Below are 25,557 nucleotides of genomic sequence, written 5' to 3'. Positions count from 1 at the left end.
TGGGTGACAAGGAACTCACCTCCTCCCCAAACTACCAATTTGAGTTCTGGGTGACTGTGCTGTGGGAACATCTGCCCTCAGCCCGGTCCCAGTGTCCTCAAGGCTTGATGGTAGATCAGGGAGGTCTGGGTGGACCCCAGGATTAGGAGCAGCTGGAAATCAGAACTCACCCTCAGGCCAGAGAGGGGAGGTGATTGAGGGCTGTGTGTGTGTCCCAAAGTCTCAGATGAGGAAACTGAGGCTGAGGGGCTGCTGAGCCTGTTGCAGTGTCCCAGAGAGCAAAGCCCTAACCCGGATCTCTCAGCATCCAGCCCCGGGTATCTCCAAGTCTTCACTTCTGGCCCCTGGCTCTGCCAATGGCAGCCTAAAAGCTGAGTATTCAAAGAAATCCTTGTACATGCACATTCCTAATATTCACGACAGTCAACACGACAAAACAATGTGTTGGATTCCTTGGACAGAGGGGTGAGCACAGCCTGGGCTATCAGATCAGAGTTGCAACTGGGCCTCTGTGCCCACCATGAGGCGGGGTGTGAGCATTTAGAAGAGGTGGAACCTAGAGGTCTGGGGAGGAGCTACAGAGGGAGCTTGTGGGGCAAGGTTGATGCAGACAGAGGGGGTGTGGTCTCCGGAGTCCAAGGGACAATTTGGAACTGAGGCTCTATTAGTCCTGACTATGAGACCCTGGATGAGTCACTTCATTTTCTTGGGCTCGCTTTCCCCACCTTCAACTCCGGAAGAATAAGACCCCTATGCTACTAAGGCTACAGAGAGTATTCAAAGAAATCCTTAAAGGCAGGTCACCGTGGCTCACGCCTATAATCCCAGCACTTTGACAGGCAAGGCAGGAGGTTTGCTTAAGGCCAGGAGTTCACGACCAGCTGGGCAAAATAGTGAGACCCTGTCTCTACGAAAAAATGGAAAAATTAGCCAGTCATGGTGGCATGTGCCTGTATTCCCAACTACTAGGGAGGCTGAGGCAGGAGGATCGCTTGAGCCCAGGGGTTGGAGGCTATAGTGAGCTGATTGTGCCATTCCCCTCCAGCCTTGGCAGCAGAGGGAGACCCTATCTCTAAAAAACAAAACAAAGAAATCCTTATACTTGCATGTTCTTAGCAATAAGATTCACAATAGCCAACATGTGGAAACAACCCGGATGTCCATCCACAGATGAATGGATAAACGCAATGTGGTATACTCATACAAAGGAATACCATTCAGCCATAAAAAGGCATGAAGTTCTGATATATGTTTTAAAACATGTCAGTGAACCTCAAAAACATTATGTTGAGTGAAAGAAGCCAGACACAAAAGGCCACACGACTTCATCTATAGGAAATGTTCAAAATAGGCAAATTCCTAAGAGACAGAAAGCAGATTAGTGGTTGCCAGGGCTGGGGAAGGGGGAATGGGGAGTGACTGTTTAATGAGTATGGGGTCTCCTTTGGCAGTCATGGAGGATGGATAGCGGAGATGGCCGCACATCATGAATATACTAAATTCTATGAAATTGTACACTTTAAAATGGTAAATTTTGTGGTATGTGAATTTCACCTCAATAAAAACAAAGCCCAGACTCAGGCAGGATCTTCCTGCATCCAGGCGACCTTGCCCTTTCCCAGCCTTTTCCTCTCCTTTCCCTGAGGATAGATGAGCCCTCTGCTTGTCCTCTCCCATTCACACTGTCAACCTCTGAAAGTGTACCAGCAGGTGCAGCTAAGGGATGCAGGGTCCAGCTCCTATCCCAGCTCACCTTCCCTGTGTCACTTGCATGTTCTTAGCAATAAGATTCACAATAGCCAACATGTGGAAACAATCCGGATGTCCATCCACAGATGAATGGATAAATGCAATGTGGTATACTCATACAAAGGAATACCAGAATGGAAAACGGGCCCCTCAACTCTCCTTGGCCAGGAATTCAGTCCCCAAGCGTGTGACCTGGGAAGTCAGCCTAAGGTACTCTACTTCCTTAAGGAGATAAACCAATAAGCCCAGTCTGTTTCTCCACAGTTTTATTTTTTAAAAATAATTGTACAAAAGAAGATTGATTTCTTAAGGCTTATCAGAAATGCTGAGTCCCAGGCAGGGATCCTGCCCTAGCCAGGGCTGGCACTCTGTAGTTAGGGGCTTGTCCAGCTGCCCCACTTAGTGCTTTTCTCCAGGACACAGGTAACCACCTGAAGCATTCTGGTCCCCTATGTTACCCCAGGCTGACCTCTGTCCCTAGGGCCTGGTATAATGTTTTGTTATCACTGTCTTGTGATTCCTAACCTTGAACAGGGAGCCCAGCATTTTCATTTTGCAAGTTATGTGGCTGGTCTTATCTGTCCTGCCCTGAACCTGGATTTCCTGGGCCATATAACACTCAGTCAGCTTGGATGTCCCAGAGTACTTGGAGGAAGTCCCAGCCTGGACCTGGCTATCAAAGTCTTCAAAAGCTGAACCCGCTGCTCCTGCCACCCACAGGCCGGCCCACGTAGCTCCAACGACCTGTTTTCCAGAATGCCTCGTTCCTGGGCCCTGTCGCCCACTGGACTTCACTATGTGGCCTCAACTGAGGCACACGCCCTTTGAGCCCCAGTTGATGAAGGGGGTGGGTTCCAAATATCACTCAGCTCTGACCTTCTCCAACTTCTCCTCATCATTTGTCTACCTGCTGAGCTCCTATGTATATGCCAAAGCCTCAGCTAAAATGTTTTTTCCTCCAGGAAGCCTTTCTGTGCTTCCTCTCTGGACTCCCCCAGCCTCGAGTTTCTTATTCTGGTTCCACAAGACTTGGAATTATCTATGTTTGGCTCTGTTTCTCCCAGACTGAAGGCTCTTGGTGGACCCCAGCACTGCCCACAGGCTGCATAGACAGGTTAAACAGCATCTCCAGGCATTCGCTGCCTCATAAGACAGCCATTCCATGTAAGTCAGGCTCCAGCCTGGTTCCTGTCCTGTGTAATACCAGAACAGCCTTGCTCCACTCCAAGACTCAGTTTCCCCAACTTCAGCACAATCAGGGTAGTCAATCCTTGATCAAGTTGCTCTCTATGATCACAACCGCTGAAAGCAAGTTTGCAACCTCGTCCCTTGAGGTGTCTTATTTGCTGTTCAGCAGGTCATGCAGCGTGGCCTCATGACCTCTGAGGATGGGTTTGGATCCTCCTAAGAGAAATGTTCCCATTAAGCCTCGGGGGGAAATGAAGGCTCAAAAATACCCTCCCTACCCAGTCCATCTCAGAACTTCCACACTCAGCCAGGGAGAGGTAGTCAGCAGGGGATACTCAGGCTGACTATAGGGCAAGAAGAGTCATTCCAGGACCCTCCTGTGGATACCAAAAATCCCCAGATGCTCAAGTCCCTTGTACACGTATAAAATGACATAGCATTTGCATATAACCTATGCATACCTTCTCTTATACTTTACATCACCTCTAGATTACTTACAGTATCTAACACAAAGAGGATGCAGACCCCACTGGTGCGGAGGGCCAACTGTCTGTACAGGAGTTCTATTAACATTTAAAACCTATCTTGGCCAGGCTTACTGGCTCATGCCTATAGTACTAACACTTTGGAGGGCCTAGGCAGGAGCATCACTTGAGGCCAGGAGTTTGAGACCAGCCTGGGCAACAGGAAGACCCTCATCTCTACAAAAAATTTAAAAATTAGCCAGGCATTGTGGCAGGCACCTGTAGTCCCAGCTACTCAGGAGACTGAGGCAGGAGGATAGGATCACTTGAGCCCAAGAGTTTGAGGATGCAGTGAATTATGATGATGTCACTGCACTCCAGCCTGGGCAACAGAACAAGACCTCATCTGTCTCTAAAAAAAAAAAAACCATCTCTGGTGGCTTCCACCCCCATCGCAGCTCCCAGGGCCCATAAAGGTGTGAGGAGTTCCCAGACTCTTAAGCTCACCTCGGAATACAGAGGCGGCGGGCGGTAGCGAAACTCCTGGATATAAGCAAAGAAAGGGCTGTCAAGGGTCATGTCAGGGTCCTGCAGTAGTGGGAAGGGGGTCTGCCCTGAGGGTGCTGTCTCCTCATCTGCTACCACCTCTGAGTACTCAGGAGGGGCTGGAAATGAGAGATGGGGAAGTGAGATTAGCAGAGGAGAGCCTCGGAGCCAGGCAGCTAGCTCTAGGGCTGCCAGGCTCTGTGCCCAGCTCCCAGCCACCAAAATCATTCTTACTATGCCCTTTTATGGATGAGCACATTGAGACTGGAGGAAGGGAAGTCAACCTGCCATCCACCTCTCTGTTCACCCACCCGTCTACCCCCTGCAACAACAGGGTAGGGAGCTCACCCTCAGGCTGCTCTGGCAGAGCCCCCAGCCCCCAGTCCAGCAGGAAGCTGGCATGGCTGCCCACACTGGATGAACGGCTACTGAAAGGGTGCAGGGGGATGGTGCCGATGACCAGTGGCAGCTCTAGGAGCAGCTTAGATGTGCCTGGGATGTCCACACAGACCTAGAGGAAAGAGCCAGTATGAAGGGTGTCCAGGCAGCCTCAGTCATGCCCATTGCCTTCTCTTCTCCTCTTTTTCCCTTATAGAGGAAATACTCTCTGTCCCACATTGAAACAGAGCTGCGGCCAGTTTGGGGCACAGGGTGGATCTTAGGACCCCAGAGATACCTTGAGCGTGTAGTCTACATGTAGCACTCGGCAGTGCAGGATGGAAGGACCCACTGGAGGGATCCGTAGTGCCCGGCCTTGCCATAGTGCCCGGTGCCCAGGGCCCACTGGCTCTCCAGCAAGGCTGGCTACCACTGTGCGTTTCTGCTTCCGGGCACCTCGAGCCATGAAGGTCTGCGTCTGGACCACAGCTGCGCGAGGTAGCACAGGCCGTGTGGAGCCATTGTCGATCTCAGCAAATATGGGGATTACTTCTCCTGCAGTGGGGAGCAGTGGGGCTTCAGATTTGTCCACCTGCAGCCCTAACACCAGCCCTCTTCCCTGCCCATCTGTCTGCCTGTCTGACTGCTACCTGGTGTGTAGCCCTTGCGGTCAATCTTGGCAGAGAGGGAGACAAGGCCATGGTTAAAGTACCAAGATCGGGCGACCTTTTCCCGAGCCCCAGCTTGAGGTGCCTGCAGGGGTGGAGAAAAGGGCACGAATGGGTCACTTTGTGCAGACCACCCACCCCCAGGTGAGGGAGGGCTTTGGGCAGGGCCTCATTTCTTTTTAACAATCCAGGAACTACTTGTAAATGGAGCCAGGGATACCCCACCCATCTTATAAAACTGGGAATGAAATCAACAAGCCAAGCAAGTAAACTGCATAATTTATTGCTCAGTAAGCCCTAGCTGTGGCTCATTTCACAGATAAGGTATTTGAGGTTCAGAGAGGGCAAGGCACTTTCCCAGAGTCACATAACAAATCAGTGCAGCTGAGATTTGCACTCAGTTTCCAATGGATTCGACATGCATTCCCGCACCTGCCTTCCCACCCCACCTCCTCGCCAAAGCCCACCTAGGACCCCCCCACTTTGTCAGTCAGGGTGATCCAGCAGCCAGGCCTCTGCCCATAATCCTTCCGTCTTACCTACCCCGTGGTGGCCACTTACCAGCAGAGCAGGCGTGTTGATGTCCACAGGCTCGATGACAGTGAATACCTTCCTTGCCCGGTGTGCTGGTATCCAGGGCCGGTGTAGCGTGGCCTTGATGCAGTAGCGGACACTGCCATGTATGCCTTCGAACGATGTCACCAGGGTTCTAGGGAGGGTAGGGAAGGAGCTTCAGGGTGCAAGACAAAAACATGCAAGCAGGTGGGGGTGTCCCAGATTCAGGGGAAAGAGAGACAGAGACACACTCTGGGTGACCCTGGGAGAGGGTCTCAGTGGCTCAGAGGTCCCCAGACACTTAACATCGGAGTCACACACCTGTAAAGGACTGCTGGTTTAGGACTCCCCTACGATCCTACACCCCAGAGGACTTACGGAGGTAGCTGGAAGCTGAAGGGGAACTCATGGCGTCCAGGAGGCAGCGTCGTAGTCTCTCCAGTGTCTGCAGGTAGGAGCAAGAAGGGGCGACTCAGTTGCTGTGCTGGAGTCCCTAGGGCCCCGCCGTCAGGGTGGGGAGTGCACAACTCGTGCACTGAGCAGGGGTCCCTGACCCATACCTGGCGGGAGTAGCGTGGCACGGTAACTCACGACCTCCACGCGCTCGCTGTAACTCTGCGTATACGCGGTGCTCGAGCCCGCGCTGCGTGACTCGCTCCAGTGCACGTGGGCGCGGCCCCACGCATGCAGCCTCAGGGCACCCACGCGCGCCTTGTCCGCTAGCTCCAGCAACACCCGGCCCACCACGACCTGGCCGCCGCTAAACACGGGCTCGGCGCCCACGATCGCACCATCCAGCTGCACCGCAAACGCTTTCACCTTGTCGAACAGCATCGTGCCTGGGGTGCGAACCCACGACTCGCACACCCTGGCCTCGAACTCGAGATTCGGAAGCGCTAGATGCGGACGCTGCAGCCTCTGGACCCAAATACTCCCGGAGCGCGCAGGCGCACTCGCCGAACAGACCAGAAAATCCCAGCGCCCGGCGTCGGCGCCGTTTTTATACGGCAGGCGGAGAAGTGGGGCCGGATGGCAGCCCCGCCCCAGAAGGGATTTCGCCAATAGCGCGACGAGGGACGTGGCTTCGCCCAGGCGCGTAGGAAAATAAAACATCCTTGCTCCGCCTGGGCTGCACCCTACAGTCACCGACTCCCAGGAGAAAGCAGCCACAGCCGGTCTCTTGCGGACGCCGGGAGGAACCAGGGAAAACTGAGGCCCGGAGGCAGTGCCCAGACCTGAGGTCACCTAGCAGAGCATCCTGACCCCATGCTTAATCACTCATCGGCTGCTACTTGTAGAATTGACTCAGGCATCACCTGCCCTAGTTGAGGTGGGGATCCCTGGTCCTAGTCGAGGCCCTGAGAACTTACAGCTACCCCAGGTCTGTCCCCCTCGCAGTGAAAATAGGGAGGGAGGAGGAAGAAGGTGGGGCTGCCCTCAACTTTGGCGCCTGAAGCCCCCCTCCTCTGATTCAAACCTCGCTCTGCTGGGTGACCTCTGGGAAAGTGACAACCTCTTGGAGCCTCAGTTTCCACATCTGTAGAGTCAGGAAAAAAAATCAGTCCCGACCTCAGAGGATTGTGCCTGGATCACACTGTGCAGCCCCAGCTCAAACCCTTCCGAGAGCCTCACTCCGGAGACATCAACCTTTTCCCAACGTACTGTCAGTTACCCCGTCACGCCTCGGGCTTTTGCCCAAACTGTTCTACTACCCTGACATTCCTTTCCCTACTTTCAGCCTCTGGCAAACTACTACTTTGTCCCAGCCCTTGTGCCCGCTCTGGGCGTCCGTAGCCCCTGTCCACTCACAGACAAAGCAGAGTGCGGGGAACTCTCCAGGGTAGCGGGAACGTGGCGTCTCACTGAGTCAATTTCTCTAGAGAAAAGCCTCACAGAATTTTGGCGGAGTTGCTTCCGCGTAGTCTGTGTGACGCTGGCGCCCTCTGGTGGCCTTAGAATGAGCTGCCCTAACCCATCCCCTTCCCTGGCCGCTCTCTCTGAGTGACACCGGGACCCCCAAGACCTTGGCACCTTCAGTGAGGGGGCGGCCATAAACAGACACGGTCACCTACAGCCCGTGATGGACATCAGAACAGGGATGAAGTGGCTGGAAGCTCACTGATAAGCCTGGAAGAAGGGCCTTTGAGGCTCAAATTTGGGGTCCTTCACCCAGGACCAAGCGAAACCACAGGAAGAATTGTAATTCGGGGGTGGGGGAGGGACAGGAAGGCCCTTACTGAACCAGCGCCTTCCTCAACCCATTTCAGAGATGGACCTCCAGAGCCCCAGAGAGGGGCAGCACTTTGTCTAAGGTCACACAGCAACTATTCAGGAAGTCGCCAGGGGCGAGTGTCTGGGGTGGAGAATAGCACCAATATTTCTCTTGAGTGATTGCAGAAGGCAAGGGCTTCCTGGACCTCTTCCTGCCCCGCCCACGGCAGGGGGGTGGTCAGCTCCTCAGTTTTCACTGTTGGGAAGAGGAGGGTCCCCCGCACCTGGGGCCTATTGGAACAAGGCTGCAAGGCTGTGGGCAAATCGTCTAGAGCGCCCAGCACTGAAAAAAGGGAGTTATTCTCCCGCCTCACTCATTTTGCAGACGGATATAGTGAGGTCGGCCTTCGCCCGAAGAGCTGCCAGAGCAGTCCAGAGAGGTCCTAGGGTGCAGCCGGGCAGACTCGCTCCTTCTGTGGCCGCTGGCCCACTCATGACCTCCGATATGACCTTACCCCATCTCTTTCTGCTCTGGGATGCAATCCACCCTCTCACCTGCAAACACCACCAGAGGCCCTCCTCCGAAATCCCAGAGAACTCAAAATTGCTGACACTGCCAGCGAGGACCTAGATAGCACGTGAGATGAGGGCCTTCTTTGGAAATCGAGGACCCCAGGCCTGAGAGTAAAGGGGATTCCTGGGGTATGCAAAGGAGATCTCCCATCCTACCCCACAGAGGTTCCCCAGACCCTGGATAAGAGGGTCCCCCTGCTTTGAAAGGGGTCTCCTCACAAGACAGAATCTAAGTCGAGGGTGTTCCTGGAGTGAATGGGACGCCCTGAGCAGGGTTCCTGGTAGTGGGGGTGGATGGGCATCCAAGTGGGCGGGTCCAGAGTCCTGATGAGGGACTACCAGATCTGGGGAGAGGGTTCTGGCCCAGGAGATCCTGACTGGATAGGAGTGGAACGGAGGATTTCTTACCTCGGAGTAGCAGCTGCCGCCGCCTCAGGTACGTCTCCGCAGCCGCGTAGTCACTGGACACGGCATTCACGCCCACGCTACGGCCCTCCAGCCAGTGCGTGGCCGCCCAGCCGCGCGCCGTCACCTCCAGCGCTCGCACCCGCAGCGGCGCCGCGGTCTCCAGCAGCACCCGGCCGCACAGCCGCTCCCCGCCCCTGTACGCACCGCCTGGGCCCCGCGCCAGTTCCAGCGCGAAGCTGCGCACACCCCCCGGGAGCATGGCGCGCACGGCGGGGACCGTGTTCCCGACGGGGAACGCGGCCGGGGCACGCAGCGTGGCGGCGCACGGCAGGGGTGCGTCTGCAGATCCCCTGGGTCTCCTTCTTCATAGCCCCGGGCGATCCCGGAGCTTCCTCCTCCTTCTGCTAACTTGTACTGGAGCCGCTGACACAGGGAGGGCGCGTCGTCGACAAACTTCCTAGTTTTTCTGCGTCTGTCCCTGTGACGCGCCAGGGGCCGCCGGGACGTGCCGCCTGCGTGCCCACGCTGTTGACTTTGCCGTTCTCCCGGGGCGGGGCCGGCCCTTTTTGTAGGGTCGGCGCTGTTGAGTCAGAGGCGGGCGCGGTTGGGGGGCGGGGGGCGCCGGCGGATGTGGCAGGCGCCGCACCTAGATGGCCTCCGAGCTCTGTCTTGTGGCCTCATTCATCCCCTCAACCCAGCACTGCCCAAGCCTCCACTCTGGTGTCCCTGTCACTCGTGGCTGTGCCCCAGACACTCCAACATCAGGTCTTGCCTCTTGGCTTTTGCACTGGCTGTTCCGCTGCCAGATCCATTCTCCACCCATCCATCCACGCCAAAAAAGTCATTTCCTGAGTCCCCCAGTCACCTCTTGCCTTGTTTCTTTCTTTATGGCTCTGGTTGCTGTGTTTTGACTGCTATGTGCCCTATTCTCCTTCCAGGCCCAGAAACTACCACTGGTCACAGAGGGAACACCAACGGATGTCCCTTAACTGAACTGTGTGCTCCCACAGACCTGTTTCCCCAGCCAGATAACAGGGCTGGTAGAAAGTTTAGAATGAGGCCTGTCAACTGCTTTTATGGCCTCTGACTCCCATGTAAGTCCTTGGGAGGGGAACAGCATTTATTGAGCACTTATCAGTTAGTTGCCTGGCCCTTTCTAGGAGGTTCTGATTAAATCACCTGTCGCTGTCATTCTACAGATGAAACTGGGGTCCCCAGAAGGGCAGCTACTGCCCAGAAGCACCCAGTGGTGGTAGAGTCACTTGAACCCAGCTCTGACCAGAACCCATTGGCGTGTCCTCAGACACTTCTTGTTCTTGGGTCTGAGTACCCAGCCACAGCCTATCTCCTGGAGCCAGGGGACCAATGGCCTTATCAGAGGCTACCATAGTTGAGTGCTCCTCAGCTGAGCCCAGATTAGTCTCCCCAGAAGCGAGGCCTCCCTCCCCACCTAGGGCTCAGCATCTGGCAAGTGCCCAATGCCCCCTCCTGACCCCAGCACACAAGCCCAAGGCTTGGAGGAAGATTTCCCATTCACTTGTGTCCAGACTGCTCACCTCCAGCCCACAACCAAGCCTGCCCCAAAGGGGTCTTTCTAAGCCCAGGATGGTACCATACCCCTGTGGAACCCCTCCAGTTGAAATCCTGGCTCTATCACTCTTTTTCTGTGTAGCCCCAGGCAGGCAGCTTCACCTCTTTGAGACTCAGTTTCCTTCCATCCTACTCTGGTCAAGTTCTCACAGTCAGTGTGGTAATTGACATCATATTCCTTATATACAGAAGGTACTTAATACACATCCAGTGAAAACGGAATGACCCTCCTTACCCAGGTTACTTCCCCCACTGGACTGACCATGACCCATAGGTCTTACTGGAATCTGGCACAGTAGATGCCCCGTCAAAGCAGGTTGGTGTAAGAGGAGGGATGTTTTCGCTATCCACTGTCATCCATGCTTCCTTCTAGGAGGGCCGGCCACACCCCCTGCAGGGTACCTCTATCAGCACCAGGTGGAGCTGGCAGACATCCCTAGCAAGCTGCCCCAACTGCACTCCAGCCTACAAGGGTATAACAGTGATGGGGAGAGGATTTCCTGATCCCCACATCCATCCTGGTGTCCCTAGCTGGGTGTCCAGCCCCCCCCCCACGAAAACTACCAGTATTCCCTGGCCATGCACAACAGGTAGCCACTTGGTGGGTCTTGCTTTATTCCAAATGAGCAAGACCCCTCCCCCAGCTACACCATGCCCACCGGGGGCCTGGGGAGAGTTGGGGGTGCCAGGTGACCAAAGGAAGCTCCGGGCTCCCCTGCCCTCACCTGTGGTCCAGCCCTGCCCTCTGCCCAGGCAGTATGGGGGTGGGGGGCAGGCCCCAGTCCACTCAGCCCAACTCAGCTTAGGCTTCTTGAACTCCAAGAGGCACCACTGTACAGGGCTTCCCGGAGGTGGCGGCCACACGATGGCCAAAATTTAGGGTCTGGTGGCGGGCAGGGCCGTCACCCACAGTCCGAGGGGGCCATGGGTGCCCACCGGCATGGGGGGCTCTGGGTCGCCTGGTCTGGGAGGCCAGGGCTGGGCCGGGGTGGCAGGGGTGGTGGGGGTGGGCGTATGGCTTGGACGATGAGGCTGGGCAGGGCCTGCAGGGAGGCACCCAGCGCGTCCAGGCGGCTTTCCAGGGCAGCCAAGCGGGCCTCGAGCTCCTCGTGCTGGGCATGCAGCTCGGATACAAGATCATACATGATGCTCTGGGTCTGCGGAAGACAGAGAAGGCCAGAGAGAGAGGAGTGGCCAAGTGAGAGAGGGCAGGATGACAGAGATAGTCAGCAGGTCCCAGTTGCGTGGCAGCTGCTAAGGTCACCCAAGTGAGGGGCTACTGGGAGGATACTCCCAGCCCCACGAGTCTCTTGCTGGGGCCCAGGGAAAATGAGCGAGGGGAGAGACAGGCCTTGAATGCCAGGCTCAGGGATGGCAGGCCTGGGGAAGGCCCAAGGAAATGCTGAGATGGAGGATGTGGCCTGAGCTGCCCTAGGTGGCCACACATGCAGCCAGAGGCAGGTCTTGAGTGGTGCCCATAGACCTGGCGGAGGTTCCAGGCTGTTGTTACTCCAGGCTTGGTACAGCAGCAATTCTAGATGTGGTCTAGGAGTAGGATAAGGGGGTGCTCCTGGATCCTTGTGAATTGCCCCCACCTTACCCCACATTAGGCTAGAGAGAATTTGATGAGAGAGGTGACCAACCTGAGAATCTGACCCAATCACATACCATGAGCACGACAGCCATAACAAGCCCTGTTACAAGGCATCACCACCACCTCGACTGTTTCCCCAGGACCCAGCCAGCCTGTCCAGGTCAGGTTCCAGTACTGTCCAAACCGACCAGGGTGTACCAGGGTGTCTGGCCGCACAGGACAGCCCCAGCTGCAGAGGCCGCTCTAGCCACGAGGTGGCGCTGAAATATCATTTTGCAGCTCTGACCGCGGCTCGGCGCTGACCACGGTTTACCCCTCCTTGGGCAGAAGCAAAGCAACGTTGGGCTGAGAGCCAGAAAACACCTGCATCTCCAACACCTGGCTTGGTGGGAGGGAGACAGGAGGTGACCCCCACCACAGCTCCTACTTGCTTCTCTCCTAGTCTTTCCCTTTCAGCCGTCACACCATTGCCCCAGGCTGACCCTACCCCTGCCTAGCAAACACCTCTGGTGGGAGGGAGAACCACCCCCCACCAGGGTCACTGACCTTACCCAAGCCTGCCTCAGGTGGCCACCATCCCTAGGGCCAGGGGATGACATCTAGTCATTCCATGGTTCCTTATTATTACTACTTTTAGAGGCAGTAGGGTCTTGCTATGTTGCTCAGGCTGGAGTGCAGTGGCATGATCATAACCTACTGCAGCCTCAACTCCTGGGCTCAAGGTATCCTCTCATTTCAGCCCCCTGAGCCCCTGGGACTACAGGCATCTGCCACCATGCCCAGCTAAGTTTTCTATGTTTTAAACAGACAGGATCTTGCTCTGTTGCCCAGGTTCATCTGGAACTCCTGGCCTCAAGCCATTCTCTTGCCTTGGCCTCCCAAAGTACAGGGATTATAGGTGTGAGCCACCACACCTGGCCGGTTGTTCTTTTTTTTTTGTAGAGACAGAGTCTCACTGTACCGCCCTCGGTAGAGTGCTGTGGCGTCACATGGCTCACAGCAACCTCTAACTCTTGGGCTTACGCGATTCTCTTGCCTCAGCCTCCCGAGCAGCTGGGACTACAGGCGCCCGCCACAACGCCCGGCTATTTTGTTGTTGTTGTTGCAGTTTGGCCAGGGCTGGGTTTGAACCCGCCACCCTCAGCACATGGGGCCGGCGCCCTACTCACTGAACCACAGGTGCTGCCCATGGCCGGTTGTTCTTTTTGTCCCTCTCTGAGGGACAATTTAAAAAAAAAATTTTTCCCCCCTAGACAGGGTCTCCCTCTGTCACCCAGGCTAGAGTGCAGTAGCATGATTATTGCTCACTACAGCCTTGAACTCCTGAGGCTCAAGTGATTCTCCTGTCTTCACCTCCCAAGTGGCTGCAACTATAGTTAGGTGCCACCATGCCTGGCTAAATGTTTTAGTTATTATAGAGATGGAGTCTTATTATGTTTTTGCTCAAGCTGGTAACTTTTCTTTTTATCTTAGGATATATACTTTTTTTTCTGTCAGAGAGAAATATTAAATTAGCAACCTCAGAAAGCAGAAAACGTTTTCAACCTTGTTAAGAAACACTAGAAACCCCCCTGATCCAATCCAGTTAAAACTTAATTCAAACAAACCTTTGTGAGGTGGCTCCTGTGGCTCAAAGGGGTAGGGTGCCAGTCCCATATGCCGGAGGTGGTGGGTTCAAGCCCCGCCCCGGCCAAAAACCACACACACACACACACACACACACACAAAATGCCGGGTGGTGCCTGTGGCTCAACTGAGTGGGGCGCTGGCCCCACATGCCGGAGGTGGTGGGTTCAAACCCAGCCCCAGCCAAAAAAAAAAAAAAAAAATACCATCAATTACCTTGGGTTAGTGGTATCTATGGCTTAAAAAAAAAAAAACAAAGAAACCTTTACTAAATGTATTTTGTGAGGAATTATATCACCATGATGAAAACATTTAAATCATTTTTTAAAATTCAAATATCAATCATCTAACTCACTAATAGAAGTGTGCTATGGATGGCCCAAATTAAAATGCCTTATTTGGGCTCGGTGCCTGTAGCACATTGGTTATGGCACTGGCCACATGCACCGAGGTTGGTGGGTTCAAACCTGGCCCGGGCCAAATAGAACAACTATGACAACTGCAATGAGAAAATGGCTAGGCGTTGTGGTGGGCGCCAGTAGTCCCAGCTACTTGGGAGGCTGAGGCAAGAGAATCACATGGGCCCAGGAGTTTGAGGTTGCTGTGAGCTATAACACCATAGCACTCTACAGAGGGCAAGTCTAATGAGACTCGGTCTTGAAAAAAAAAGAAAGAAAATAAAATACCTTATTTGTAAATTTCTCCTCCTCCCCTTCCATTGAGGTTTTTTCAAAGGCATTTTCTATTTATATCTTTTATCTCATAGGACATCAAATTAGTTGGCCAACGATTTCTGCATGCTCTTAGCATTGTGTCCTGTCAATTGTAGTTGATCCTTGAACAACATCGGTTTGAACTGCTGAGGTCCATTTATATATGGATTTTCTGCTGCCTTTGCCGTCTCTGAGACAGCAAGACCAACCCCTCTTCCTCCTCCTCCTCCCCTCTCAGCTTCAATGTGAAGAGGATAAGGATGAAGGCCTTTATGAAGACACACTTCCACTTAAGTAATAGTCAAGATATTTTCTCTCCCTTATGATTTTATTTTATTGTAAGTTTATTTTCTCATTTCATTGTAGGAATACAGCATATAATACACATAACATATAAAATATGTGTTATTTGGCTGCTTATGAGTAGACAATTAGGACAATAGTTAAGTTTTGGAGGAGTCAAAAGTTATAGGCAGATTTTGAGGTCCATACTCCTAACCCCATCATTGTTCAAGGGTCAACTATATTTCTTCAGGGCTCTAGAGTATGTTTTTCTCTCCATAAGGTTATTTCCAAATTAAACTGATGGTACGTGAATATTAAATTACACTGCATTGATGATGAGGGGAATGAGTTCATTCCATTTTTTTTTTTTTTGAGACAGAGTCTATGTTGCCCTGGGTAGAGTGCCGTGGTGTCACAGCTCACAGCAACCTTAAACTCTTGACCAATTCTCTTGCCTCAGCCTCCCAAGTAGCTGGGACTATGGGTGCCTGCCACAATGCCCAGCTATTTTTTTGTTGCGGTTGTCATTGTTGTTTAGCTGGCTGGGGCTGGGTTCGAACCTGCCATATTTGGTGCATATGGCCGGTGCCATAACCACTGTGTACAGGCACTGAGCCGGGGACTGAGTTCAAAATCCATTAGATATAAGAAGTAAAATAGAATAGGAATTAATATTTTCTAAAGATAATATTAAATTAGCCTTAGACTGATTAATTAGGCGATGTAGCCACTGAGCAAAAGCTCATTCAAGAACTATTTATAAAATGTATGTCATCTGTCAGGAGGGAGTTCAGAATAGTGTGTCAAACATTCTAGAGCAGACAGGTGTAGTGCCTCATTGCCTATAATTCCTGCACTTTGGGATACAAAAGCAGGAGAATCGCTCAAGGCCAGGAGTTCAAGACCAGTCTGGGCAACGTAGCCAAGACCTTGTCCCTATGCCCTCCCCTCAAAATGCTTTAAAACATAAAAATTTGGGGCAGTGCCTATGGCTCAGTGGGTAGGACGCTGGCCTCATATATCGAGGGTGACAGGTTCGAACCTGGCCTGGGCCTGCTAAACAATAATAACTACAAAAAAAAAAAATAGGCATTGTGGTGGGCGCTTGTAGTCCCAGCTACTCAGGAGGCTGAGGCAAAAGAATCACCTAAGCCCAGGAGTTGGAGGTTGCTGTGAGCTGTGACGCCACAGCACTCTACCCGGGGCAACATAATGAGACTTGGTCTCTTAAAAAAAAAAAAATTAAATTCTTGTGTGTGTGTGTGTGTGTGTGTGTGTGTGGTTTATTATTTTTTTTTCTGAGACACAGTTTCATTCTATTACCCTAAGTAGAGTGCCGTGGCAACATCATAGCTCATAACAACCTCAAACTTTGGGGCTAAGTGATCCTCTTGCCTCCCAAGTAGCTGGGACTATAGGCTCCATCACTACCCACCTAGTTTTTTCTGTTTTTAGTAGAGACAGGGTCATGCTCTCGCTCAGGATGGTCTTGAACTCCTGAGCTAAAGCAATCCATCTGCCTTGGCCTCCCAGAGTGCTCCCAGGATTACAAACAACCAGCCTAAAAAAAATAAAATTCTTTTTTTTTTTTTTTTGTAGTGACAGAGTCTCACCTCATCGCCCTCAGTAGAGTGCCGTGGCGTCATACAACTCACAGCAACCTCCAACTCCTGGGCCTAGGCAATTCTCTTGCCTTAGCCTCCCAAGTAGCTGGAACCACAGGTGCCCACCACAACGCCCAGCCATTTTTTTGTTGCAGTTTGGGGCCAGGCTCAAACCTGCCACCCTCGGTATATGGGGCCAGCGCCCCACCCACTGAGCCACAGGTGCTGCCCCCAAAATAAAATTCTTAAGAGCTTGACTACAATGAGCCAAATGAAAGATCTTCAAATGGTTGAATTTAAAAAGTGGGAAACAATTTGATATTAGAACCAACAAACAGATTCATGTATAACATAAACCAATTTCTTCCTAAGCTCTTGCAATCAAGTTTAATTTCCTGAGATGTGATTAATTGCTATTCAAATAAACTCTCTGCTGAGGCTATCATTTGAATTTATACCCATAGCAAAGGAGTTTTCTTTTTCTCTTCCATTTCAGAACTTGAATGGAGATGGTATGCCTAAGAATACCTCTTCAACCATTCCTCTCCTTAAGTATATATTCTTCTCTAAACTATTTGATTAAAGTCTAAAACTTTTATTTTATTTATTTATTTATTTTTATTTATTTATTTTTAGAGACAGTCTCACTTTGTCACCTGTGGTAGAGTGCCGTGGTATCACAGCTCACAGCAACCATCCAGCTCTTGGGCTTAGATGATTCTCTTGCCTCAGCCGCCTGAGTAGCTGCGACTACAGGCGCCTGCCACAACGCCTGGCTATTTTTTGTTGTAGTTTGGCCAGGGCCGGGTTTGAACTTGCCACCTTGGTATATGGGGCTGGCGCCCTACTCACAGAGCCATAGGCACCGCCCTATTCTATTTATTTTTTTATAGAGATGAGGCACACTCTGTTGCCCAGGCTGGAGTGCAGTGGTGTGATCATAGCTCACTGCAGCCTCGAACTCATGGGCTCCAATGACCTCCTGAGCAGCTGGGACTATAGATGCGCATCACCATACCTGGCTAATTTTTAAATTTTATTTTTTTCTGTAAAGCCAGGGTCTTGCTATATTGCCCAGACTGGTCTCAAACTCCTGGGCTCAATTGATCCTCCTGCCTCAGCCTCCCAATCTGATGGGATTACCTCTCCTGGCCCCCCAAATTTTTAAAGTAAAAAGCTGCTGCCAATATTAAAAAGTAAAGATTTTATACTTGAATGTAGATTTCTAGTATATTCCTCACAATTAGGGCCTCTGACCACAGTGGACCCTTGTTCTCTCCCCTGCCCCCTACCCCCCCCCCCAAGACTTGGGCCCTGTCCCCATCCTCCCCGGGTGCCCCACCTGCCCTTCCTGCCCCATGCTGCTCACCTTGGCCAGGTCAGTAATTGTGTTAGCCTGGTCATTCAGCTTCCCTTGTTCAATCTTCACACTTCGGAGCCTGAGGAGACATGGGTGGGTGGGGGGACGTAAGCAGAGGCCACAGCAGGGGCCACCCAGGCCCCCTCCCACCCAGGGTTACCTCATGAGATGTACACTGGGGCTCAGGTTCCCTGTGGTATGTTCCTTCCCAGCCACCACCCACACTGCCCACTAGCTGGTCATGTCTACACAGTTGGCCCAACTCAGGACCATCCTGGGAAGCTAAACACCAGGCCCTGGTAAGCCAGTACTGACCTGCAGGGCAGACATGAATACTACCCACCTCTGAGGCTGGAGGTGGTGTACCCTGAGTGTGCACTTTGCCCCATGGCCATCATGCACCCCCCACTCTCCCAGCCCCACCAAGCCCCGAAAAGGAGACTTACTTCTGAGCCCTGGCAGGACCCGATGAAGCAGGAAAAAAAATCACAAGGTAATTTTAATCTCAGCACAGCTGGGCAGCATATGCCCAACCCTGCCCACATACTGAAGGCATCATACTAGGGCTGAGCTGGGGGCCGCTCTTGCTCTGCAGAGGGTCCCAGCCCCTTGGGGACACATGTGTCCTCTGTTCCCTCCTTCTGCAGTGTCCACACAGCCCTGGCCAGGCTCCATTGTGTGCCAGCCCAGCCTAAGCCAGGCTCCTGGCCCCAGAGGTGGTGTTGCATTCAGAAAACTATGGCCATACTGTCTCCCAGGGGAGAAACTGAGGCTCAGAGGGGCAAAGCCACTGTCTGTAAGTACCCTAGCAGGATTTTAAGTTATACCTGCTACTTGGCCTCAGTACCCTTGGTCTCTGGACAGCTGCCCATGGGGGGAGTTGGCCCAAGGGACCGTGTCAGATGGGACTTGCCTCCTCATAGGCCCCTCACACCCCAGTCTGGGCACATCCAGGTTAAGCCCCTGCATGCCACATGTGACAGGCCCCTCAGAGGATCCAGCCCTCTGCTCCATTCCCAAGAAAGTCCCAGTCAGGAAAACTGGAAGTGAGTACAGATACCACCAGCCCTGGAGGTGCTCAAGGTGCTTTGAAGAGAAGGGCGTGGGGGCCTGTGGAGAAACCCAGACATGCCTTTCCCTGGGGAAGCCACCATTGGCTTCTCTGGAACCTCCCTATTTGGGGTTATGTTCCCCCAAAAAATGTTGGTATCCTAATTCTATCCCCAGTACCTCAGAATGTGACACACACACCCCCTTTTTAGATTTGTTTATTTATTTATTTGAGACAGGGTTTCCTTCTGTCGTCCAGGCTGGAGTACAATAGTGTCATCACAGCTCACTGCAGCCTTGAATTCCTGGGCTCAAGTGACCCTTCTGCCTCAGTCTCCAGAGTAGCTGGGACTACAGGGATGTGCCACCATACCCAGCTAATTTTTGTATTTTTTATAAAGATAAGGGGTTTTGCTATGTTGCTCAGGCTGCTCTTGAACTCCTGGTCTCAGACTCCTGGCCTCAAGCCATCCTTCTCAAGCCATCATAGCACCCAAAGTGCTATGATGACGGACATAAGCCACTGCATCTGGACAATTTTTGTTCTTTTTTTTTGAGACAGAGCCTCAAGCTGTCGCCCTGGGTAGAGTGTCGTGGCATCACAGCTCACAGCAACCTCCAACTCCTGGGCTCAAGAGATTCTCCTGCCTCTGCCTCCCAAGTAGCCGGGACTACAGGCGCCTGCCACAATGCCTGGTTATTTGTTGGTTGCAACTGTCATTGTTGTTTTGGCGGGCCCAGGCTGGATTTGAACCCATCAGCTCAGGTGTATATGGCTGGTGCCTTAGTCACTTGAGCCACAGGCGCTGAGCCATGGACAATTTTTTTTAAACAAGTATTATTGGACCCGCACCAACAGAATGTGACCTCATTTGGAAATAAGATCTTTTGTAGATTTAACCAGGTAAGATGGGATCCTTAGGTGGGCCCTAATCCAATATGACTGGTGTCCTTATAAGAAGGGGTGATCAGGACGGGCACAGAGGGACGATCCCGGGAAGATGAAGGGTTGTGGTACTATACCTACAAGTCAAGGAACACCTGCAACTGCTAGAAACCAAGAGAGAGGCAAGGAACAGATCCTTCCCTAGTTATCTTCAGGAGAAGCACAATCCATGACATTTGATTTTGAACTTCTGGTCTCCAGAAGTAGGAGATAACAAATTCTGTTGCCTTAAAATACCCAGTTTGTGGCAGTCTATTATAGCAGCCCTAGAAAACTAATATAATTCCCCCAACCCATGCTGTGATCCTCAATCTGTTTTCTCTGGGACCACTTCTCCCTATTTTACTTGATGCCCTTACAATGCTCCTGTTATGGGTACTCACCAGCTCAAGAACATCTGTGGCTCCCTCATGCTGACAGATTGGGCCTCCAGTTTCCCTGGTACCATGCCCATACCCACCTTCCCACCTTTGCCCAAACTGTAGCTGCTCTTGGTATGCTTGCCCAAGCCTCATCCACCCTACAAATTTGTTTGATTTCATTAGCTATTTTTACAGGGCCACTTTTGGGGGGTAGAGGTGTAGGAAGACCTAAGGGTGAGTGAGACAGTTATACCCTAGCACAAAAGAACACAGATAACTTGCAGAGGAGGTGTCTTTTCTCTAGACCTTGTTCATCCCAGTCCCTACCCTCCCACTTCCCCCAAACAACCTTCTGGATCATTCCTTAGGGCATTCATTTTCTTTCTTTTTTTTTTTTTTTTGAGACAGAGTCTCACTGTGTCACCCTAGGTAGAGTGTGGTGAGATCACAGCTCACAGCAACCTCAAACTCCTGGGCCCAAGTGATTCTCTTGCCTCAGCCTCCCAAGTAGCTGGAACTACAGGTGCCCGCCTATTTTTTGTTGCAGTTTGGCAGAGGCCAGGTTCGAACCCTCCACCCTTGGTATATGGGACCGGCACTCTACCCACTGAGCTACAGGTGCCGCCCAGGGCAATCATTTTCAACCAATGTGCCTTGAAAAATTTTAAAGATCATTAATTAAATCATTTTTGAGGCTGGGCACGGTGGCTCATGCCTGTAATCTCAGCACTCTGGGAGGCCAAGGTGGGTGGATCACCTAAGCTCACGAATTCGAAACTAGCCTGAGCTATAGCAAGACCTTGTCTCTAAAAAAAAAAAAGAAAGAAAGAAAAAAATGGGCGGGCACTGTGGCAGGTGCCTGTTGTCCCAGCTACTCAGGAGGCTGAGGCAAGAGAATCACTTGAGCCCAAGAGTCTGAGGTTGCTGTGAGCTCTGATGCCACAGCACTCTACCAAGGGCAACAAAGTAAAACCCTGTCTCAAAATACATATATATTTTTTTGAAAGAGGTTCAAAGCACAGTAAGTATATGATTTTCTTTTTTGGATCAACATAAAAAAATGTACCACAGTTTAACTATAGGTTAAAGTGTGCCATGAGATAAAAAAGGTTAAAAAACACTACTTTGCTGGGTTCAGTGCTCACACCAGTAATCCTAGCCCTCTTGTAGGCAGAGGCTGGTAGATAGCCTAAACTCAGGAGTTTAAAACCAGCCTGAGCAAGAGTGAGACTCCATCTCTGCTAAAAATAGAAAAACTAACTGGGCCTTGTGGTGGGCACCTGTAATCCCAGCTACTCAGGAGGCTGAGGCAAGAGGATTGCTTGAGCCCAAGACTGCTTGCAGCAGTCACCTGTCTAGGCCCTACAGGTAGAGGTAACAGAGATCAGATTAGGACAGAGTGGTCAGTAAACAACTGTGAAAAGATCAAGAAAGAGAGTCCATGCCCTCAAAGGCCTCAGGGTCTTATGAGGTGAGGACTAATACTTGGGCACAGTGAAGTCAGATGAGTGAGATACTAGTCCCTCTCCATGAGTTTTTAGTCCCTCTCCATGAGTTTTAGGTGATGGTGGAAGCAGAGGCAAGGAGTGGGAGTTGGGGTTGCCATGGGTTACCAAGTACTTGCTCTGTGCCACGGGCTATGCCAGGGACAATGCATTTCTGTACAGTACCCCATTTAAACCTCCATGTAGTGCTATGATTCAGGGACTGTTATCATTAGAAATTAATCCAATTCTGGTGTGGCGCCTGTGGCTCAAGGAGTAGGGCGCCAGTCCCATATGCCACAGGTGGCGGGTGGCGGGTTCAAACCCAGCCCTGGCCAAAAACCACAAAAAAAAAAAAAAAAGAAAGAAAGAAATTAATCCAATTCTAATAGTAAAGACAATAAATGTAAATAGACTAAACTCTCTACCTAAAAGACAAGGATGGTAAGGGGCACAGAGAAATGTTTTGGAGTGATGCATCTGTTCATTATCTTGACTGTGGTAATCATCTCATGGGTGTATATATATATACAAACAGATCAAACTATACTCTAAATAGGTATAGTTGACTGTACGTCAGTTATACCTCAATAAAGCTGTTTATAGAAAAGAAGTTAAAAAATGATTAAACAGGATTAAAAAAAAAAAAACAAACAGCTGGCAAAGTTTCCCCAACCATGGCCCATTCTTATCTATGTTCACATCCCCTTGCTGTCTTCCCTCCTAAACCCTAGGAGCGGGGTCCTCCCAGCTATACCCTGAACTTTCCCCTAATCCAGGCTCCCATCTCCATTGCTTACACTGGGATTCTCCATGTTGCTTCTCATCTCTGGCCCCAACAGTGATTCAGCTGCCTTCTTCCCATATGAGTACAGACTCTAACACCTTTTCACCCTGAAACCCATCAGCCTCTGAGTCTGGCCTGGGAGTTCTCAGGGCAGGGATCCATTTAATTCACCCAAGGGAGCCCAGCAGAGGACAAGAAAGGGCTAATGTCTGTTCAGCAAATTGTGAATGGAATTTCCCACAATGAGAAAGAAGGGAACCCATGGGCACATTCTAAAAAGCACCTAAAAACATGTCTTTACTATTTTAAATCAGCTACCACATGACTAAACCATAATTTATATTTGGATGCCACACCCCACAGGATTTGGAGCTGTTCAATTTCTAGACTGGGCTCTGTCCCACAGTTCCACATGTGGCTGCTGAGCACTTGAAATGTGGTTAGTCTAAATGAAAACATGTTGTAAGTATAAATTACACAATGGACTTTGATGACTTAGTACAAACATTTTTTCTTTTCTTTCTTTTTTTTTTTTTTTTCAGTTTTTGGCTGGGGCTGGGTTTGAACCTGCCACCTCTGGTATATGGGGCCAGCACCCTACTCCTTTGAGCCACAGGTGCCACCCAGTACAAATATTTTTAAAATAAATCTCACTAATGATTTTAAAAATATTCACATGTGAAAATAGTATTTTTAATATATCACGTTAATTAAATATATTAAAATTTATTTCATTTGTTTCTTTTTACTTTTCTCAAATGTGGCTGTAAGAACACTTAAAATTATGTATGTTGGGCTCAGCACTTGTAGCTCAAGTGGCTAAAGCACCAGCCATATACACCAGAGTTGGCGGGTTTGAATTCAGCCCGGGCCTGCCAAACAACAATGATAACTACAACCAAAAAATAGCTGGGCATTATGGCAGGTGCCTGTAATCCCAGCTACTTGGAAGGCTGAGGAAAGAGAATCGCTTAAGCCCAAGAGTTGGAGGCTGCTGTGAGCTGTGATGCCACGGCACTCTACCCAGGGTGACAGCTGAGACTGTCTCCAAAAAAAAAAAATTGTGTATCTTGCTTACATGATATTCTAGTTGGCAGCACAGTAATCAGCATACTGTGGCCTGTGGGTCAAATTCAACCCGTTGTTTATCTTGGAAAATAAAGGTTTTCAGTCATACCCATTCATCTCCACTGCTTTCCTGCTACAACCTCAGAAAACTGAGTAATTGAAACAAAGACTGTCTGGCTCATAAAGCCTGAAATATATATATATATAATATATATATATATATTATATATTTATATATATATAAATATATAATTTTTTTTTTTTTTCAGTTTTTGGCTGGGGCTGGGTTTGAACCCGCCACCTCTGGTTTATGGGGCTGGCGCCCTACCCCTTTGAGCCACAGGTACCGCCCATAAATATATAATTATTAATTATTATAAATATATATATTTTTTATAGAGACAGAGTCTCACTTTATAGCCCTCCGTAGAGTGCTATGGCATCACACAGCTAACAGCAACCTCTAGCTCCTGGGCTTAGGCGATTCTCTTGCCTCAGCCTCCCAAGTAGCTGGGACTACAGGCGCCCGCCACAACATCCGGCTATTTTTTTTGTTGTTGTTATTGCAGTTTAGTCAGGGCTGGGTTCGAACATGCCACCCTTGGTATATGGGGTCGGCACCCTACCCATTGATCCATAGGCGCTGCCCAAAAACCTGAAATATTTACTATTTGGCCCCTAATGACAGACCTGGGTTTTTTTTTTGGGGGGGGGGGGTTTGGCCAGGGCTGGGTTTGAACCTGCCATCCTCGGTATATGGGGCCGGCGCCCTACTCTTTGAGTCACAGGTGCCACCCTTGCAAAAAATTTTGCCAACTTTTGGCAACTCCCATCCCACTCAGCTGTACGTTGGACTCACCTGAGGAACTTAAATTTTGGTTCAGGCTATGTCACACACTCAATTGTAACTGGTTTGGGGTGTGGCCAACTGATCACCCAGCCTGGGCTGAGGGGATAAGATTTTATGAAAGCCCCTCCTTCCAGGTTCCCCTAAGGAGTAGCCAAGGATGAGACCAACATATTAAATAGTTTTCAGGAAAAATGGACAATGGAGGAAATGAAGTAATTTCTAATTATACCACATGGTCTCATAGATCAAGCCACAGATTTAATTCTGAGCTTCTGGGTAGCCAAAACAAAGGGAAATTGCTTCAAAGTCTAAAGCAGCAGTTCTCAATCTGTGGATCGCGACCCACAGGAACTGTATTAAAGGGCTGTGGCATTAGGAAGTTTGAGAACCACTGGTCTAAAGGGTAAAAATCAGGCTGGTGGGCCCAGTGGTTCATGCCCGTAATCCTAGCACTCTGGGAGGCCAAGGCAGGTGGATTGCTTCAGCTCAAGAGTTGGAGATCAGCCTGAGCAAGAGTGAGACCCCGTCGCACTAAAAATAGAAAAAGAAACTAGCCAGCCATAGTGGTGTATGCCTATAGTTGTTGCCTATAGTTCCAGCAAGAGGACTGCGGCAAAAGGATTGCTCAAGCCCAAGAGTTTAAGGTTGCTGTAAGCTCTGATACCATGGCATTCTACTCAGGGCAACAGAGTAGGATTCTGTTTAAAAAGAAAAGGGTAAAAATCATTTGATTATTCCAGAAAATAAAATAGGCTTCCTGCCACTTACTTTGGGTGGCATCTATGACTTATTAGAGCCTATCACCCAGCTCCCTCTGACAATCTTCCCATCCCAGTCAGCACAGAAGCTGCAGACCCCAACAACTGACCACCCAGCCTGGGCTGAGGGTGAGGCCACATAAGCTTTTGAAGGCTGTCTCCACACCTGGCAGACACAGAAACGTGAGCTGGAAAGGTGCTGGACTTACTGATGGATGGCTTGGAGGAACTTACGCTGGTGTTTCCGAACCCGGGCTTGGTCTGGCTTCTTCACCAGCCTGGTGTGTTTATAGATGAGCCACGTCTCCCTGAGAACGTTAGCAGCGGCATTTTTTACCTGTGATCAGAAAAAGAAGAATTCCTCAGGGTAGGCGTAAAAATCACAGAAGGCTCCAGAAACCTCTGGAAATCCCCAGAGCCTCTCTAGGGTCCCTGCACTGTAAGGCAGAGGGGCATACTTATATGTGTGCAGTGTATGTGTGGGTGCCTAACACATTTAGATCACTCACTGCAGGCCAGGCCCCTTCTACACACTTTGCAAATGATAATTCAGTGAATTTGTATGTGCCAATATTTCTCTCATTCTAATCATGGGAAAACTGAGGCACAGAGCAGTCAACCTGTCAAAGTCAGAGAGCTCCTGGCAGCCTGGCCTCATGCCTATTACTGTGTAGGTACACAGGTGGACACCTGTGGTCATTGCGACACCTCTTTGTACATAGCTTACAAATGGGCACATG

At 50.7% G+C, this 25,557-nt stretch overlaps 2 protein-coding genes across 8 annotated transcripts in view; both read right to left on the bottom strand.

Moving 5' to 3' along the window:
• Positions 1–1,998: 1,998 nt before the first annotated feature.
• On the bottom strand, positions 1,999–9,340 carry ARRDC2 (arrestin domain containing 2). 4 transcript variants are annotated; one of them, XM_053585604.1, is made up of 8 exons: positions 8,741–9,340; positions 5,927–5,993; positions 5,555–5,702; positions 4,970–5,078; positions 4,624–4,877; positions 4,296–4,458; positions 3,909–4,066; positions 1,999–3,153 (listed from the first exon to the last, which is right to left on the bottom strand). In XM_053585604.1, exons 1-8 carry the CDS (start codon positions 8,997–8,999, stop codon positions 3,100–3,102), a joined length of 1,212 nt encoding a protein of 403 aa, XP_053441579.1. In that variant the 5' UTR covers positions 9,000–9,340; the 3' UTR covers positions 1,999–3,099. The 4 variants fall into 4 exon arrangements, with proteins under 4 accessions (XP_053441579.1, XP_053441580.1, XP_053441577.1 ...); XM_053585605.1 differs by having other exon boundaries at positions 4,624–4,880; positions 4,976–5,078; positions 8,741–9,333; XM_053585602.1 differs by lacking the exon at positions 8,741–9,340 and adding an exon at positions 6,109–8,733.
• A 1,585-nt stretch (positions 9,341–10,925) lies between these two features.
• The window catches only part of KCNN1 (potassium calcium-activated channel subfamily N member 1), a 35,062-nt gene continuing 20,430 nt past the window's right edge, over positions 10,926–25,557 (bottom strand). For 3 of the 4 annotated variants that reach the window (XM_053584846.1, XM_053584848.1, XM_053584847.1), the window contains exons 7-9: positions 25,027–25,154; positions 17,522–17,591; positions 10,926–11,487 (exon numbers count right to left, since the gene is read on the bottom strand). In XM_053584846.1, the coding sequence (XP_053440821.1) occupies positions 11,233–11,487; positions 17,522–17,591; positions 25,027–25,154 (453 nt within the window). In that variant the 3' untranslated portion in view covers positions 10,926–11,232. The remainder of the gene's footprint in view (positions 11,488–17,521; positions 17,592–25,026; positions 25,155–25,557) is intronic. The other variant, XR_008378900.1, reaches the window with a different exon arrangement.

Source organism: Nycticebus coucang, chromosome 3, assembly GCF_027406575.1.
Source record: "Nycticebus coucang isolate mNycCou1 chromosome 3, mNycCou1.pri, whole genome shotgun sequence".
Classification (NCBI taxonomy): Eukaryota; Metazoa; Chordata; class Mammalia; order Primates; family Lorisidae; genus Nycticebus; species Nycticebus coucang.
The sequence above is the reverse complement of the archived record's forward strand: the minus strand, read 5'-3'. Positions and strand labels throughout refer to the sequence as shown.

Excerpts from the sequence above, each read along its gene's own strand:
- ARRDC2 (XM_053585602.1), bottom strand. The coding sequence starts at position 6,661 with ATGTTTTATTTTCCTACGCGCCTGGGCGAAGCCACGTCCCTCGTCGCG. Across the intron at positions 5,703-5,926 it reads TTCAGCTTCCAGCTACCTCC|AACCCTGGTGACATCGTTCG; the intron begins GTAAGTCCTCTG and ends TACCCTCCCTAG. Across the intron at positions 4,878-4,969 it reads GGGCTACACACCAGGTAGCA|AAGTAATCCCCATATTTGCT; the intron begins GTCAGACAGGCA and ends CCACTGCAGGAG.